The 19,508-nt window shown below is 41.3% G+C and overlaps 1 protein-coding gene and 1 long non-coding RNA gene across 7 annotated transcripts in view; one reads left to right on the forward strand and one right to left on the reverse strand.

Annotated features, from left to right (window-relative positions):
• The window catches only part of LOC126937482 (uncharacterized), a 48,187-nt gene extending 31,831 nt beyond the window's left edge, over nt 1-16,356 (reverse strand). For all 4 annotated transcript variants that reach the window (XR_007719738.1, XR_007719737.1, XR_007719739.1 and 1 more), the window contains exon 1: nt 15,346-16,356. This is a non-coding gene — a long non-coding RNA (uncharacterized LOC126937482). The remainder of the gene's footprint in view (nt 1-15,345) is intronic.
• A 48-nt stretch (nt 16,357-16,404) lies between these two features.
• SMC5 (structural maintenance of chromosomes 5) overlaps nt 16,405-19,508 on the forward strand; it is a 104,525-nt gene continuing 101,421 nt past the window's right edge. For all 3 annotated transcript variants that reach the window (XM_050760907.1, XM_050760908.1, XM_050760909.1), the window contains exon 1: nt 16,405-16,693. In XM_050760907.1, coding sequence (XP_050616864.1) covers nt 16,509-16,693 — 185 coding nt within the window. In that variant the 5' untranslated portion in view covers nt 16,405-16,508. The remainder of the gene's footprint in view (nt 16,694-19,508) is intronic.

Below are 19,508 nucleotides of genomic sequence, written 5' to 3' on the forward strand. Positions count from 1 at the left end.
GGAGCTGGTTTTTTAAAAAGATCAACAAAATTGATAGACCTCTAGCAAGACCGATAAAGAAGAAAAGACAGAATAATCAAATAGATGCAATAAAAAATGATAAAGGGGACACCACCACCAATGCCATAGAAATGCAAACTACCATCAGAGAATACTATAAACACCTCTGTGCAAATAAACTAGAAACTTAAGAAGAAACAGGTAAATTCCTGGACACATATGCCCTCCCAAGACTAGACTAAACAAGGAAGAAGTTGAATCTCTGAATAGACCAATAACAGGCTCTGAAATTGAGGCAATAATTAATAGCCTACCAATCAAAAAAACTCCAGGACCAGACAGATTCACAGCCAAATTCTACCAGAGGTACAAAGAGGAGCTGGTACCATTCCTTCTGAACTATTTGGAACTTCTATTCCAAACAATAGAAAAAGAGGGAATCCTCCCTAACTCATTTTATGAGGCCAGTATCATCCTGATACCAAAGCCTGGCAGAGACACAACAAAAAAAAGAGAATTTTAGACCAATATATCTGATGAACATTGATGCAAAAATCCTCAATAAAATACTGGCAAACCGAATCCAGCAGCACAGCAAAAAGCTTATCTACCACGATCAAGTCGGCTTCATCACTGGGATGCAAGGCTGGTCCAACATATGCAAATCAATAAACGTAATCCATCACATAAACAGAAGCAATGACAAAAACCACATGATTATCTCCATACATGTAGAAAAGGTGTGCGATAAAATTCAACACCCCTTCATGCTAAAAACTCTCAATAAACTGGGTATTCATGCGACATACCTCAAAAAAATAAGAGCTTTTTATTACAAACCCAGAGCCAGTATCATACTGAATGGGCAAAAACGGGAAGCATTCCCTTTGAAATCCAGCACAAGTCAAGGATGCCCTCTCTCGCCATTCCTATTCGACACAGCGTTGCAAGTTCTGGCCAGGGCAATCATGCAAGAGAAAGAAATAAAAGGTATTCAATTAGGAAATGAGGGTGTCAAATTGTCCTTGTTTGCAGATGACAAGAGTGTATATTTAGAAAACCCCATTGTCTCAGCTCAAAATCTCCTTAAGCTGATAAGCAACTTTAGCAAAGTCTCAGGATACAAAATCAATGTGCACAATCACAAGCATTGCTATACACCATTAACAGACAGCCAAATCATGAGTGAACTCCCATTCACAACTGCTACAAAGAGAACAAAATACCTAGGAATCAAACTTACAAGGGATGTGAAGGACCTCTTCAAGGGGAACTACAACTCACTGCTCAACAAAATAAAAGAGGACACAAACAAATGTAAGAATATTCCATGCTCATGGATAGGAAGAATCAATATCGTGAAATTGGCCATACTGCCCAAGGTAATGTATAGATTCAATGCCAACCCCATCAAGCTACCAATGACTTTCTTCACAGAATTGGAAAAAACTACTTTAAAGTTCATATGGAACCAAAAAAGAGCCCACATTGCCAAGACAATCCTAAGCCAAAAGAACAAAGCTGGAGGCATCACATTACCTGACTTCAAACTACACTACAAGCTATAGTAACAAAAACAGCATGGTAGTGGTACCAAAACAGAGATATAGACTAATGGAACAAAACAGGGGCCTCAGAAATAACACCACACATCTACAACCATCTGAATTTTGACAAACCTGACAAAAACAAGAAATGGGGAAAGGATTCCCTATTTAATAAAGGGTGCTGGGAAAACTGGCTAGCCATACGTAGAAAGCTGAAACTGGATCCCTTCCTTACATCGTGTACAAAAATTAATTCAAGATGGATTAAAGACTTAAATATAAGACCTAAAACCATAAAAACCCTAGAAGAAAACCTAGGCAATACCATTCAGGACATAGGCATGCGCAAGGACTTCATGACTAAAACACCAAAAGCAATGGCAACAAAAGCCAAAATTGACAAATGGGATCTAATTAAACTAAAGAGCTTCTGCATGGCAAAAGAAACTAATGTCAGAGTGAACAGGCAACCTGCAGAATGGGAGAAATTTTTGCAATCTACCTATCTGACAAAGGGCTAATATCCAGAATCTACAAAAACTTAAACGAATTTACAAGGAAAAAAAAAAAACATCAAAAAGTGGGCAAAGGATATAAACAGACACCTCTCAAAATAAGACATCTGTGCAGCCAACAGCCACATGAAAAAATGCTCATCATCACTGGTCATCAGAGAAATACAAATCAAAATCACAATGACATACCATCTCATGCCAGTTAGAATGGCAATCATTAAAAAGTCAGGAAACAACAGATGCTGGAGAGGATGTGGAGAAACAGGAACGCTTTTGCACTGTTGGTGGGAGTGTAAATTAGTTCAACCATTGTGGAAAACAGTGTGGCGATTCCTCAAGGATTTAGAACTAGAATTACTATCTGACCCAGCAATCCTATTATTGGGTATGTACCCAAAGGATTATAAATCATGCTACTATAAAGACACATGCACACGTATGTTTATTGTGGCACTGTTCACAATAGCAAAGACTTGGAACCAACCCAGATGTCTTTCAATGATAGACTGGATAAAGAAAATGTGGCACATATACACCATGGAATACTATGAAGCCATAAAAAAGGATGACTTCATGTCCTTTGCAGGGACATGGATGACGCTGGAAACCATCATTCTCCGCAAAGTATCACAAGGACAGAAAACCAAACACCGCATGTTCTCACTCATAGGTGTGAACTGAACAATGAGAACACTTGGACACAGGGCGGGGCACATTACACACAGGGGCCTGTCGGGGGGTGGGGGCCTGGGGAGGTATAGCATTAGGAGAAATACCTAATGTAAATGATGAGTTGATCGGTTCAGCAAACCAATATGGCATATGTATACCTATGTATTATACCTGCACGTTGTGCACACGTACCCTAGGACTTAAAGTATAATAAAAAAAATTAAGACAGAAAAAAAACTATTCAGACAAGCATCCAACTCAAAACATTAGAAAAAGAACATAAAATCTAAAGAAAATAAAAAAGAAGGAAAATATAAACAACATTAATTAAATTAAAAAAAAAAACATCTAAAAGGGAAAGAATAATTTGTGCAAGCACCTCAGGCATTAGATAGCATGCAAAGGAGACCCCTACCCTAAAAGCCTTTTACTGGGGCTTCAAACATTCCATGAGCATTCTCAGTTTCTGATGTGAGTTGAGAATACCAGGCTATTCTCATGTCTTGTTTTTTATTTGCATTTTATGTGGCAGCTAGAAGGTAGCCCTGAAGAGTCAAGGAAGTTGTTACCAAGCCTAGGAAGATTTGTAGCCATGGAAAAAGTGTTGTGTAATGGGGACTGTGGCCAAAGGAGGCAGAACTCAGCCACTACCCAAATGCAGTCACCCTCCAGTCTCCTGCTAGAGTCTCCCACCAGCCAATCAGAGTCAGAGGGGCAAGCAAGCCTAGATGTGACTGGCCAGAGAAATCAGGCTCCCAGGGCATAGCACAGGTTGAGGGACAAACAAGAGATAAGTAAGTGTGAGCAGAGAAAAACCAGCACAGAATCTTTAAATCTCTTAATGACTTTTTCTCATTTTAGAGCATTATCTAGGATCTTCAGCAGTGGGGATTGTGATATCTTTCTTTTGATCTTAACTAGAATGAATGCAAAGTATCTTCATTAATTATAATTCATGCTCTAGGTTTTTGATATATAGCACTTATCAAGTTAAGAAACCTCAGTCTCATTCCTAGTTTTCTAAGAGTTTATTACAAATAGACATTGAACTTTATTAGATGTTTATTTGTACAAATTGAGATAGTGATTTCTTCCCTTTGATCCATTAATATGGTAAAATACATGGATATATTAAAGATTTTCTTTTTTCCCATTGAAAATGTTTTACCTTTTACGTGAAACATAACTGTAAAAGTGTGTAGATAAAATGTATGTATATTTTAAGGAATAGTAATCAAATGAGCACTCACATAACATTGATACAGCATGAGAAATAGAACATTACCAACAATTTAGAAGCTGTGTACTACTCCCAAATCACATATCCTTTCCTCTGCCAGAGAGGTAAGCATGTTCTTAAAATTCATGTTAATCTTTTTTTTTTTTTTTTAACTTCTTCCTATGTAGTCCTAACTCTTATATATGCATCCTAACAATACATTGTTTAGTTTTGGTTTTTAAAAGAATGTTCAGATAAAATCATTGTATATATATTCATCTATAACTCATCTTTTTTTGCTTAAGATTATACTTTTGAGATTTAGTTATGTTGAATTTCTAGCTGTAGTTAATTAATATTCACTATGGTATGGTACTTCATCAAATGATTATACTGCAGTTTATGAATCCATTCTACTGTTGATAAATATTTGAGTTGTTTCTAGATTTTTGCTACTGTGAATCACTGTGCTAAAATACTCTTTTATAGGTACCCAGGTACCCATGTGAAAGAATTTCTTTAGGTTATATATCTAGTATATACATTGCTGATTTGTAGGATATGTACACTTTACCAAATGATAAAAAACTGTTTCCCACTGGCTGCACTAATCCACGCTACCCTTACCAATATACTTATGTGCCAAAACTTGTTAGTGTCCAACTTTTTAATTTTTGCCTATCTGATAATGGTGAAAATGTATTTCATGGAGGTTTTAATTTGCATTTATCTAAGTATTAATGAAATTGAGTATATTTTCATATATTCCATGACCATTCACATTTCACCTTGGGCAAAAATGCTTATTTTGTCTATTTGCCTACTGGCTTATCTGGGTTTTTTTATTGTTTTGTTTTGTGGTTTTTTCCTACAGATTCATAGGAATTATCTAATATTCCATATACTATGCTTCTGTTTGTTTTAAATGATACAGATCAATCTGAAAATTCATAAGTTTAGAGGATTAGGATGTGGACAACTTTGCAGGAAGCATTATTCTGCTTACCACAGTTTTCTTTTGCTATTAGGTCAGACTTCTTAGCAAGACAAGTTTTGGTTTTTCCTTTTTTTTTTTTTTTTTTTTTTTTTGAGACAGAGTCTCGCTTTGTCATCCAGGCTGGAGTGCAGTGGCCAGATCTCCTCTTACTGCAACCTCCACCTCCCAGGTTCAAGCAGTTCTCCTAACTCAGCCTCCCAAGTAGCTGAGATTACAGGAGCATGCCACTGCGCCAGGCTAATTATTGTATTTTTAGTAGAGACAGGGTTCCGCCATGTTGTCCAAGCTGGTCTCAAACTCTTGACCTCAGGTGATCTGCCCACCTTGGCCTCCCAAAGTGTGAGGTTACCGGTGTGAGTCACCGTGCCAAGCCTGGGTTTTCCTTTTCAACTCTTCTATCCTATGTTCTTCATTTATTTGGCAGGCTAAGATATTCAATGCAGTGCTCAACAGAAGTAGTGATAGTATCATCTTTAACGTTCTTAAACTAAAGAAAATATTTCTAAAAAATTCGTCACTGGCTGGGCGCGGTGGCTCATGCCTGTAATCCCAGTACTTTGGGAGGCCGAGGTGGGCGGATCACAAGGTCAGGAGATCGAGAGCATCCTGGCTAACACGGTGAAACCCCGTCTCTACTAAAAATACAAAAAAACAAAATTAGCCGGGCGTGGTGGCGGGCGCCTGTAGTCCCAGCTACTCAGGAGGCTGAGGCAGGAGAATGGCGTGAACCCGGGAGGCGGAGCTTGCAGTGAGCCGAGATTGCGCCACTGCACTCTAGCCTGGGCGATAGAGGGAGACATCGCCTCAAAAAAAAAAAAAAAAAAAAAAAAAATCGTCACTGAATATGAGTTTTCTGAATGTTTTTGAAGTTGCCTTTTATTGGTTAAAGAAAGTTTTCTTCTATGCATAGTTTCCTAGAAATATTAACCATGAATGTGTGTTGAAAATTATTGAATGTTCACAATTGCAAAGATATGAAACCAACCTAAGTGTCTATCAATCAATGACTGGAAAAATAAAATGTGGTATATATACACCATAGAATACTATTCAGCATAAGAAAAACAAAATAATGTCTTCTCCAGCAACTTGGATGGAGCTAGAGGCCATTACTCTAAGTGAATTAACTCAGTAATGGAAAATCAAATACAGAGTGTTCTCACTTATAAGTGGGAGCTAAGGTATGGGTATGCAAAAGCATGCAGAGTGGTAAAATGAACTTCGGAGACTCAGAAAGAGGAGAGTGGGAGACAGGTGAGGGATAAAAAGCTGCATATAGGCTGGGCACAGTGGCTCATGCCTGTAATCCTAGCATTTTGGGAGGCCGAGGCAGGCAGATCACTTTAACTTAGGAACTGGAGACCAGCCTGGGCAACATGGCAAAACTCCGTCTCTACAAAAAATACAAAAAAATTAGCCAGGCATGGTGGCACAAGCCTGTAGTCCCAGCTACTTGCGGGGGCTGAGGTGGGAGGACTGCTTAAGCTCAGGAGGTTGAGGCTACAGTGAGCTGAGACCGTGCCACTGCTCTCCAGCCTGGTGACAAACTGCATATTGGGTACAATGTACACTACTCAGGTGATGAGTGCACTAAAATCTCAGATGTCACCACTGTACAATACATGCATGTAATAAAAAGCTACTTGTACCTCAAAGGTTATTGAAATTATATATTTATAGTAGGTATAATAAATAATGCATATTATATATTATATATTACATAATATACATAATATATATATATATTTGCCATGTTGCCCAGGCTGGACTCCAACTCCTTCTCCCATTCTGAATATATATATTATGTATATAATACAATATAATAGCCTTGCTTTAAAAAAATTGAATGCTTTTTCTCCTTTAATCTCTCCTTTAATCTTTTCATACGAAGAATTACATTAATTGATTTGACTTGCTTGTATTTAATCAACCTTGAATTCCTTCAATGAACTCAGGTCATGTTATATTTTTTTTTTTGGACACTGCTAGATATTTTCACATATGTTCATAAAGTAAGAGTAACAGAACATTTTCATTTATTTTAATTTCCTTATCAGATTTTAGACAAAGTTAGACTCATAAGAGGAACTGGAGAGTGTTCTTTTTCTATATGCCAAAAGAATGGGTAGAATTAGAGCAATGGTTCTCAACTGAGGGCAATTTTACCCCTTAAGGGACATTTGAAAATATCTGGGACATTTTAGGTTGTCAAAATAAGGGAGGTGCTACTGACATCTAGTGAGTGGAGGTCAGGGATGCGGTTGAACATCCTGCAATGCACAAGACAGTGCCTCACTTCCCCCAACAAAGAACTCTAGCTAACTCCAAATGTTAATAGTGCTGAGGGTGTGAGTTCTTCTCCCATTCTGAATAATCAGAATTTGTACTTGTAATTTTGTCTTTTTTCAGAGGATACTTCAAAAATTATATAAGCTTCAGTCCCCAGAGAACCAAAATATGGTGGAGGAAAGAAAGGACACTGTGAAGCAGTGGGATATGTGTGTCTGTAGGTGTATATGCAGGTGCATGGGAGGGAAAGAGAGACAGAGACAGAGACATACACATACACACAGAGAGAGACCAACTAAATACAATGGTAGCGAGAGGAAGCGAGACAGATGGGGACAAAAAGAGAGAGAGATGAACTAAAGACAATGGTAGAGAGAGGAAATGAGAGAGATTGTGTTCTGATACAATTTTTTTTTTTAAACCAGGTATTGCTCTGTTACCCAGGCTGTAGTGTAGTGGTGTCATCATGGCCCACTGCAGCCTTGACCTCCCCAGGCTCAGGTGATCCTCCCCCCTCAGTTTTTGTTTTTTCCCTTTTTGTGTCAAATGGGTCTTGCTGTATTGCCCAGGCAGGTCTCAAACTCCTGGGCTCAGGCTATCCTCCTGCCTCTGCCTCCCTAAGAGCTGGGATTACAGGTGTGAACCACCGTGCCCAGCCACAATTTTTCACTTTTAGTAGAGACGAGATTTTTGCCATGTTGCCCAGGCTAGACTCCAACTCCTGGGCTCAAGCAATTCACCCTCCTTGGCCTCCCGAAGTGCTAAGATTACAGGCACGAGTTACTGAGTCAGGCCTGTACTGATATAATTCTCAAATTATCAGTTACCAAGAAACTTGCCACAAGCAATATCATCCACAATACCAAGAAACTGAAGGAGATTAATAAGTGTGGTATACAGTCTAGCAATTCTAAACCTTGGTATCTATCCTAGAGAAATGGTTGCACATGTACATAAAGACGTATCCCTGAAACACTATAAAAATAAAAAACTGGAAGCAATCTATATGTTAAATCAGTAGAGTAATGGATAAAGTGTCATATACTCATATAAAAACTCTACAGCAATAAAAGGGAACTAGATTTATATGTATCAACATGGACACACGTCAAAATATATACTTTTTAATATAAAATCAAACTGTAAAACTATTCTTAGTGTATTTTTATACATTTATGTATTTAATACATTGTGTTTATGTAATACGTTTGTACTCAAAATATTACTACATATTCTCTATAGAAAAAATGCATGTAAAATATAAAAATGGCCTGAAAGGACATTATACACTGCACAAGCGCATAAGAGTAGTTAACTCTGGAGGATGAAGGATAAAGAAAAAAGACTGAGAGATAAATGTCAAATGCACTAGTTTTATTTGTATTATTCTCGCTTTTAAAAAGGGAACGTAGTCATATGTTTCACACGTAATTTTTTATTTTGAAGCAGAGTCTCGCTCTGTTGCCCAGGCTGGAGTGCAGTGGCACAATCTCGGCTCACTGCGACCTCTACCTCCTGGGTTCAAGCAATTCTCATGCCTCAGCCTCCTGAGTAGCTGGGACCATAGGCACATGCCACCACACCCAGCTAATTTTTTTGTAGTTTTAGTAGAGATAGGGTTTCGCCATGTTGGCCAGGCTGGTCTTGAACTCCTGGCCTCAAGTGATCCACCTGCCTCCCAAAGTGCTGGGATTACAAGCATGAGCCACTGCGCCCAGCCCCACATGTAATTTTTTTAAAAGTAGATAATAGGAAAGAAAAAAAAAAAAACTAGAAGAAATGTCAAATTGCCATGTGTTAATTTTTTTGATTGTAGGAATGTGGATGAGTGGTGATTGGTTTCTGCTCTGTGCTTTCTGGATTTTCAAATTCCCTAAAATAATAACAAAAAAGCGAAAATAATTTTAATTCTAAAAAAAATTATGTCTACTAATGAAAGCAGTGGAAATGAGAACTTAAAACCAGCCTGTTTCTGGGGGAGCTCAGCAGCATCCTAGCTTGTTAGAACAATGCTGGGATGAAAGTGTCACTCTAGGAGACTGATTCCAAAAGACTCGTTTTATAATTTAGGTAGCTGGTTTCTGAAGTCTTACCAGTTCTGACAACTACCAATTTTCTTTCCTTTGGGAAGTAATAGGGTAGGAGAAGAAACACTCGCCCACTCCTGACGTCCTCCTAGGGCTCTGCTTATGTTCCTGGCCTTCATTGGGTAAGAAGGGCTGTGAGTTCAGAAAGCACAGACCTCCAGGAAAGGAGATTACACAGTGCTTTAGCAACTCATTCATGATCTTTCTGAAACTGAAGGTCAGTTCTTCTGGAACAATTTAATACTGTTTTCTCATTTTCTATCCTTGAAAGAGATGAAGGTCCATTCATCTTTAGGCTCTCTATTGTAACACATCACAAAGAACACTTGAAGTGTTACATTAATTCTGATGTTTTTTTTTGAATCTTTCCATCGGTTTCTGCACCCAATAAATAGGAATTTTAGAAAGAGACCAGTCTGTTGAGACATTGATCCAGCATATAGAAATGAAATCAGTAAAGGTGCTTAGAACCATAGCTGGTGTGTGGTAAATGCTGTTGTATTAGCTATTACTACAACCAGTTCCAATGTTAATACTACTACAGTAAGCAGCAGCAGACATTTTGATCATTTTAAACTTTTGTATGATGTGTGAAACAAATGTTTAAAAATGAAAAACTTTAGAAGCTATTCCTATCTCCAGCAGAAGTCTGCTGTATGGGGTTTTAGTTCCCCCGTGGGAGGGGCACTAGTTTTCCTCAGACCCCTAATCCCTGCCTAGATCTGTTCCACCAATTCTTTAACAAGGTTGATTAGAAAGTGTGTGGTTTTGTTCAGTGTTTGGGAGGTGCAGGTGGCGGGGATGGAATGGGACTTGGTCCTGGGTACCAAGGACTTGAGTTTTAGCATCTGCCTTCTTCCCTCCCTTTCAGGCCATGAGGGTTCACTTATTCACTTTATGAGTTTTCCAAAAGCAAAAGTAATATGCCCTCAGTTAGAGATGGTCTCACAGGGTTCTATTACATGCATCTTTGTTCCAATTTCTTGTGGCACCATTATCAAGAGCTTGGAGTGAAGCCAAAAAAGAGACCATAGAAGATAGTTGTTATGGTCTGAATGTTTGTGTCCCTTCAAAATTTATATGTTGAAACTTAACCCCCATTATGATGGTATTAGGAGGTGGGAGTTTTGGGAAGTGATTAGGTCATGAGGGCAGAGCCCCCATAAATAGGATCAGTGCCCTTATAAGAGGCTACAGAGACGAAAGCTCTTCCTCTCCCCCATGGTAGGACACAGTGAGAAGGCACTGTCAGGCCGGGCGCGGTGGCTCAAGCCTGTAATCCCAGCACTTTGGGAGGCCGAGACGGGCGGATCACGAGGTCAGGAGATCGAGACCATCCCGGCTGACACGGTGAAACCCCGTCTCTACTAAAAAATACAAAAAAAAAAAAACTAGCCGGGCGAGGTGGCGGGAGCCTGTAGTCCCAGCTACTCGGGAGGCTGAGGCAGGAGAATGGCGTGAACCCGGGAGGCGGAGCTTGCAATGAGCCAAGATCACGCCACTGCACTCTAGCCTGGGCGGCAGAGCGAGACTCTGTCTCAAAAAAATAAAAAATAAAAAATAAGAGAAGGCACTGTCTATGAGGATGTAAGCCCTCACCAGACACCAAATCTGCTGGTTCCTTGATCTTGGACCTCTCAAGCTCTAGAACTGCTAGAAATAAATTTCTATTTTTATAAGCTACACAGTCTATGGTATTTTCTTAGAGCAGCCCAACCCAAAAGTATTAAAACAGTGTATTGTGACAGTGAGGTGAAATATATGTATAATCCTTGACCCTGCCGATTTCTGTCAACTTTTTATTTGTGTCAGTTTTTAAAGTTCCTGCAGAATTGGAAGGCTGTCACTCAAAATGGCCCTGCTTACTTACTCTTTGGTCAGTAGAAAATTAAATACAATTGCTTTGCCATGCCTATTAGCTGATGACTGACTTTAAGCCCTGAAAAGTAGCATTGGCTCTGTTGTGGCTCACTCGTTAATTAGCATCAAATTCAGGTTAATTGATATTTTATTTCCAAAGATCTCTCTCTGCCTTTTTAAAACCACCTCTTTCAAGATGGTTTGCAAAAGTGGAATTAAATAATCGAGATGTGGCAAGATAATGTGTATACTCTGACAGGGGCATGAAATTTTCAAAGTGTTAAAAAGCACTGAGCTAGTATAGTTTGCCAGAGCATCTTTGGTTCATGCTAACTTCCAGTCATACAGAATCCAAAAAAGAGAAATATTTAAATCAAGAATGGTACATTTGTTTAATGGAATACTATGTGATTACTTAAAACTACATCACAGAAAAATAGTTAATGGCATGGAAAGTTATTCATAATATATTAAGTGGGGGAAAGAGGTATATATAGTACAATTTGTGCAGTATCATCCTTTTTTTTTTTTTTTTTTTTTTTGAGACGGAGTCTCGCTCTGTTGCCCAAGCTGGAGTGCACTGACCAGATCTCAGCTCACTGCAAGCTCCGCCTCCCGGGTTTACGCCATTCTCCAGCCTCAGCCTCCCGAGTAGCTGGGACTACAGGCGCCCGCCACCTGGCCCAGCTAGTTTTTTGTATTTTTTAGTAGAGACGGGGTTTCACCGTGTTAGCCAGGATGGTCTTCATCTCCTGACCTTGTGATCCGCCCGTCTCGGCCTCCCAAAGTGCTGGGATCACAGGCTTGAGCCACTGCGCCCGGCCAGTATCATCCTTTTTTAAAACAAAAGGCGCATACCATATGTACAAGTATACAAGAAAAAAATATGTCAAAATACACACCAAAATTTTAACAATGATTAGTCCGGGTAGAGAAATTATAAGTTTTTCCTTTGCATGTGTTTGTTTTTCTGTGTGTTTTCCCAAATTTTCTGCATTTAACATGTGTTGCTATGGTAACCAGAGCTAAAACCAGTAACATTTCCTTTTTAAAAGGATGGCGTTACAGCATGACTGAGTAGCTTTAAAACTTGTAGAGCGTCTACATTTGTGGAGTCATCACAAGTTCAGGAACTCATTCTCAAATTTCAAGTTTAGAAACACAATTCGATTAGTTCACTAAAGACTAATCACATAGAAGGAATACATTCTAATGTTTGATAGCACAGTAGACTGACTATAGTTAACAATTATCTATTGTATTTTTCAAAATAGCTAGAAGATTTGAAAGGCACCCATCACATAGACATTATAAATACCCTGAGTTAATTATTACATCGCCTATGCATGTAACAAAATTGCACATGTAACGCATTAATATGTACAAACATATATTCAAAAAATAATTTTTAAAAAGCTGAGGGGGAAAGAACAAATTTTAAAAAGCTGGAGGGGAAAGAACGAATTAAACTTTAACAGAAAGTTAATTACAAAGATAAGTAGAAATTATGAAATCAAAAGCCAACAATAGCAAAAATCAACAGGTTGTTCCTTTAAAAAGATTAATGAAACATACGTCACCTCTACTAGATTAATTAAGAAATGAGAGGAAGAAATGAACAACTTAACAGTATCAGTGTGAAAGAGGAAGCATCACCACAGATGCTACAGACATTAATGGATATTAACACATAACTTCATGTAATAAATTTGACAACTTAGATGAAATGGACAAATTACTTGAAAAACACAACCTATTAAAACTGACTCAAGAAGACAGAGAAAACCTGAAATTATTTAATCATGCTATTTACACAGCTACTTCAGAGGCTGCAAATCTTATAATGCGGGATTTCTTGGCTCCTTACCCCTCTCCTGTGGGATCTAGGAAATAAATGTTGCTATTGATTGCCAAAAAAGGGAAGGAAGAAAAAGGGCTGATCATTGTACAAAAAAGATGACTAGCTCCCTGCCCTCAGCTCCCATTACTAATGTCTATAATTCTTATGTATCAGGGTAGACTCCCCTAAATGTAAGTACTTCATCAAACAATCTGACTTTTCTAGTTCTTGAAGCAGAACCTTTACTTTCCAAAAAATTCATGCTAGCAATGCAGTGAAGGACAGTATTGTGCTCTCCTGAGCACTGAGTTTTTTCATTACTGCTCGCCATTTGAACAGTTTAAAAATTATTCTTTATTTTTGTTGCAGTCTCACCAATGCACCTTAACGTAGCAGTTTCTCATTGTCTGAATTAGTACCCTGGGTTCTTCGTCCTTATGTCCAAGAAAATTAAGGAACATGGACACAAAGGTGGGGTTGCAGCAAAAGTTATTAGAGTGAAAGAAAGAAAAGCTCCTCTCCACATTGGAGAGGGCAGTCGGAGTGGACTACCAAGTTGTAGTAAAGACGTCAGGGTTTTTATAAACGGATTACTGAGGAGAGGGTGTCTTATTTTCCTAGGGCCTGAAGATTTAGTTGGGACCAGGTGTGCTACCCGCATAGAGCAGAGTTTCTATCAGCCTTTACCCAATTCCTTGATCACATAAGCAGGCTTTTAGTTTGTGTTGCTCTGTGCTTTGTGTCGCTTAAGCTTCTGTGTCTGTTCCCAGATATTTTTTTGCAGCTGCAGGCCTCCCCCCAACCCTCCCTGCATAAGTTTCTAGCTTCCCTATCTTAGTGTGCCTAAAGGGAAAGGAATGTACTTATTAAGGCCCCCAGTTTTTACTGGGGCCCATTGTATGAGTATGAAGTCGAGACTCCCCCACTCCTTCTGTGCTTGTTTATCTGTGTTTAGAGCTGTCTATCTGTCCAGGTGCAACCTGAGGTTTTCCCAAGGTTGTTTTATTTTTTGCCTGTTGCTGTGACTTTTCAGGCAGGCTGCTTCTGCAGTCTGAATTTTTTCATGATTTTCCTTTCCGTCTCTCTCATTTTCATTTGCATTTAAGAAAATTTCCAGTAACTACAAGTTCACATGCTTTTTACTTACTCTAATTTTTTCTGTTATAACTTTTGGAGACAGCAGAGTCCTTCTGTGAGAGGAAGAAGCAGGGACCTGGAAAAGGAGCTTTGTTGTAGGAGTCAGGAATCAGGGTTCTACTGTAACAGCTTTCTAAGTGGCCTTCCACTTCCACATTTGGTTCCCTCTAATCCATTTTCCACGCAGCAACCAGAATGATTATTTTAAAATTTTAAGGCCAGGCACTGTGGTTCATGCCTGTAATGCCAGCACTTCGGGACGCTGAGGAGGGTGGATCACTCGAGGTCAGGAGTTACAGACCAGCCTGGTCAAAATGGTGAAAGCCCGTCTCTACTAAAAATACAAAAATTAGCCAGACGTGGTGGCATGCGCCTGTAATCCCAACTATTCAGGAGGTTGAGGCAGGTGAATCGCTTGAACCAGGGAGGCAGTGGTTGCAGTGAGCTGAGGTGGCACTACTGCACTCCAGCCTGGGAAACTGGGTGAGACTGTCTCAAAAAAAAAACAAATAAAAAAATAAAAAATAAAAGCTTTAATCAGATCATGGCCCTCTCCTGCTTAAAACTATGCAATGGCTTTCCACTGCTTTAAAAATAAAATTCAGGCTTTTCCACGATGGACAAGGTTCTGCTATGCAACCTTGTTCACTGCTCTGCAGCCACACGGGCCTTCCCACCTCAGAGCTTTCGTCCTTACTGGAATGTTCCAGCAAAATTCTTTTGCCTGGGGTGCTCTTTTCTCAGATGCCACAGTTTCCTCTTGTCCTTCAGGGTTTATCTTAAACATCACCACCGCTAAGAGACCTTCCGTACCTCCCACCCATCAGGTTCATTTTGTTTTCTTCCTAACACCTGTCACAGTCTGAAATTATCCTAATCATTTGTTGTGTCAACCTTAAGTAGTGAAATTTATAAAATAACATTAAGTAGAGTTTATTCTAACGCAAAGCTTGAGGACAGCCACCTGGAAACACCAACTCCAAACAAATAAGGTCAATGTTCCAAAGTGAAGTTAAGGTTTCATTTACGTAGGCAAAAGCAGAGAAGGTTCAGCAGGAGTACATTTTCAATACAAGACCAAAGCATAAAACACAGCGACTAGATTAGTTATAGATATCTCCATTCCAAGGAGGATAACTATATTAATCTATGAAGAGGGATAGTGATCTGAGGGGGTCTTACCTCTGTCTCTGTTTGGTCTTCCTGATTATTTACAGGAAAAAACAAGGCAGACATTGCAGCTGTACGCCATAGGACTCAGGCCCCGTAGCCACATTCTTCGCAAGGCTCTGAATAATTTCAAGTTCCAACAGCTTTAAGTTGGAATTTTTTAATTTCAGTTGATTCACTTGTTCTTTTCCTGTCTCCCACAACAGAAAATAAGTTCCCAGGGATGCAACCTTGGCAGGCTTCTAAACTGCCACGGCTCCAGTTTCTTGTAGGTTAGACACTCATTATTAGTTGAAGGAAAGATCTAGGCAGGCCTCGGTGCGCCGCCTCCTCTTTAATGCGAGGGCTTACTAGACGAATGTGAACAGACGGAAGCAGAACCACCCTGTTAATGAAGGCTGCGCATTCTAGCTCAGGGATTTCTAGAAACCTCGGGGGCGGAAGTTTAACCAGAGAATTAGGAGGCAAGGAGCAGAGAAGCAATGAGGATAACCTGTGCAGTGTAGTCGTTCCACGAGTTTGAGAACGCCTAGCACGATGCCTTCACGGAGCGTCGGGCAGAGTTATTTGAGAGTATTTCTTTTTCGGGGTTTTTGAGACAGGGACCTGATTTGAAGCAACGGGGAAGAAAACCAAGAGGACGAAGAGCCAAGGATGGGCGTGCCCGGGAGCTCTCAGGCGGGCACCTGGAAGGGGTGGGAGCAAGCAGGGCCTAACGTACCCCTGGCCTTGGCGGCCCTGGACGCCCCTGGTGCCCCCCACAGCTGCCTCCCACCACACATGACTGAGGCTCGGGAAGCAATAAAGTGGCTTTCAAAATACTAAATGCAATTGACATCTTTTCCTGAGTGGAAAAAAAACAAAAAAGGATCTGAATGCTGAAATATACAGAGAAGAAACTCCCGTTGCCACGTCCCCCGAGGTCCCCACTCAGTCCCGTCTGCTGCTCCGCCCTTAGTCGGGCCCTAGTTCTGCGAGGCGGAGAGCAGGAGGCGCTGGGTGGGCCCGCTGACGCTCCGGATCTGAACTGCGCAGGCGCGGCGCGAGATCGCGGGAGCGAGCGCGCGGGAGCAGTTCGCGGCAGTTCGCGCGGGAGCCGGGCGCTGGGGCGCTTGGGCGCCTGGGCTGCCGGACGGTGGGAACGGAAGTCGCTGTGGGGCGCTGAGAAAGCCAGGATGGCGACTCCAAGCAAGAAGACGTCAACTCCAAGCCCCCAGGCTTCCAAGAGAGCTCTCCCGAGAGACCCTTCGTCGGAGGTCCCGAGCAAGAGGAAGAATCCGGCCCCGCAGTTGCCGCTGGTGCAGTCGTCCGGGCCTTTCGTGGAGGGCTCTATCGTCCGTATCTCGATGGAGAACTTCCTGTGAGTGGCCGGGAGGCCGCGCCGCGGGTGTGGAGGCGTGCGGTCCAGCAGGCCCCGGGGCGCCGGCTGCGCGCGGGCGTGGGCGTGTGGGTGTGTACCTGGCTTGTGGGTCTGGCCTTGAATTCGTGCCGGGGTTCCCATGAGGATTTTTCTACGAAGGCTGTGGAGATTGACGTGTATGATGTAGATGTGTGCCTTACGTGATGTGGTTTTTAAATTTAGTCCGCCAAGGTTTTCCAAAAGCGTCTTGTAGCAGGTAGTAGTTGTACGAGGGAGTAGGTCTCTGCCCGCTGGGAGTCGCGATCCATAGCGGCCCTGGTCTGTAATTCACAGAAGTATTGTCCCCGGGAATTTACGAGGAGGCAACAGTTAATTCGGCGTGGTGGGGATGCTGTGGCAGATTCTTAGGGTAGGCATTTGCCACAGAGGAGTAGATAAGACGGTAAAGGTTGTTTGGGATGGGAGGTTACAAGTACAAAAAAATTAAACCTTCCTGGCAATTGTTGGATCTTGACCCTTGACCCCTTGACCCCTCTAAACCCAGCTTTCTTCCCTGGTTCCTCCCTCTCTCCTTCAGACAACTAGTTATCACTTTAGAATTTAGTAAGTTTTAAATATATCATGTATTTGCCTAGCACCTCACAGTGAATCTGTTCCAAGTCGTCTTTTTTTTTTTTTTTTGAGACGGAGTTTCGCTCTTGTCGCCCACGGTGGATGGAGTGCTGTGGCGCTACCTCGGCCCGCTGCAACTTCTGCCTCTCGGTTTCAGGCTCCTGGGTCAGCCTCCCGAGTAGCTGGGACTGTAGGTGCGCGCCACCACGCCCGGCTAATTTTTGTTTTTGAGACGGAATCTCATACTGTCGTCCGGGCTGGAGGATAGTGGCGCAATCTCGGCCCACTGCAACCTCCGCCTCCCAGTTTCAAGCGATTCTCCTGCCTCACCGAGTAGCTGGGATTACAGGCACCCCCCACCACGCCCAGCAATTTTTTTGTTGTTGTTGTTGTATTTTTAGTAGACACGGGGTTTCACCATGCTGACCAGGCTGATCTGGAACTTTTGACTTCAGGGGATCTGCACGCCTCCGTGGTGCTGGGATTATAGGCGTGAGCCACCGTGTCCGGCCTGAAGTCTTTTTTAAACTTGCACATAGTGGCATAAGGATAACAGAATTGTATTTTAACAATACTACCTTTTTTGTTTTCAGGCACCTGTTGTGTGCCAGGTACACAGTGCACTCATTCTTTCTTCATAACAACTCTATCTTGATAATTTCCGTTGCTGAAAGAAGCTCAGTAGGTTGTTTTGCCCAGTTTTACACAGCTGTTAAGTAGTTGCATTGCTATTTGAATCCAGATCAGGAAAGATAAATGTAATCAAATGAGTTAGATACCATAACAACATATATATCAGGATCCTTCACAAAGGATGAAGTGGTTAGTTTTGTCCACGAGTATGAGAAAGGGCTTTGTAGAGAAGATATGAAAGTCTTTGTTCTTGCTCTGTTGCCCACGCTGGAGCTCAGTGGCATGATCAGGGCTCAGTGAAGCCTGTACCTCCCCTTCTCAAGTGATCCTCCTACCTCAGCCTTTCAGGTAGCTGGGACTATAGGCGCATACCATACCTGGCTAATGTTTTAAAAATTTTTTGTAGAGATGGGGTGTCACCATGTTGCCCAGGCAAGTCTCGAACTTCTGGGCTCAAGCAACTCACCTCGGCCTCCCAAAGTGCTGGGATTACAGGCGTGAGCCACTGCACCCGCCTAAGAAGATAGGAAAGTCTTAAAAGAAGTGAAGAGCATTGAAGACAGAAGGAACTGTCTGAAATAGTTTGGTATATTTAGAAAGTGTCAAGTGTTTTAGTAAGGCAAGAGTATAGGATGTGAGTGAGTATTTGGACAGGGTAAGCAACCATTGAGAGACCTGTATGTTTACTATGCTAAGAAGTTCCAGCAGCATCCTGTAGGCAGCCACGGTGTGTTTTCAACAGGGAATGACATGTGTTTTATGTTATTCTGGAAGCACTGTGGAGGATGATTTAGAAAGGGTGCAAGATTGGAAGCAAAAAGACAATACGAAGGCAAGAGATGATCAGAGTGTGAAGGAATGAGATTTGGCAGGATCCAGCTACAGAATAATTGAGGCATGGGGGAAAGGGAGGAATGCAGCATTTTTCCCAGGTGTTTGCCTTAGCTAATTGGTCAGATGCTATTCAGAAGAGAGAGCAGTTTGAGGAGAATAATAAATGCCTCTTAGATACTGTGATTTGAAGTTTCCTTTGGAGTATCTAAGAGAGATGTTCTATAGGCAGAATATAAGAGTCTGGAGCTTAGAGGAAAGTATGAACGGATGAGAGATTTGGGAGTCATGCATACAGGTGATTGATGAAGTTGCAGAACTGGTTATGATTGCTCAATAGGAATTATAAATTGAAGGACTAGAAGACCATGTACAGGGTCTTGGGAGAATGCCTGCTTTTAAGGGTGAAACGAGGAAGGACTCAAAGCCAGAAGGAACTATTCAGGGAAGTAAGATGAAAACAATGGGAGGCAATTATCAGAGAAGCCAAGGAAAAACAATGTTTCAAAAATATCACCTGCTACATTGAAGTCAGATAGCGGGGTTGAAAAGAGCCCACTGTATTTAGCAATTGAGGAATCTTTGACCTTTTAATGAAGCAGTGGAAGCAGAAAACTTTGCAGGCCATAGAAGAATGAATGAGGGTGAGAAAGTAAAACTTGGATGTAAAGAGAAGAAAGAAAAAGTAGCTGGAAGTGCAGAGGTTGGTGAGATATTATTGTTTATTTTAATGAGGGGC

The sequence above is a fragment of the Macaca thibetana genome, chromosome 15 (genome assembly GCF_024542745.1).
Source record: "Macaca thibetana thibetana isolate TM-01 chromosome 15, ASM2454274v1, whole genome shotgun sequence".
Lineage (NCBI taxonomy): Eukaryota > Metazoa > Chordata > Mammalia > Primates > Cercopithecidae > Macaca > Macaca thibetana.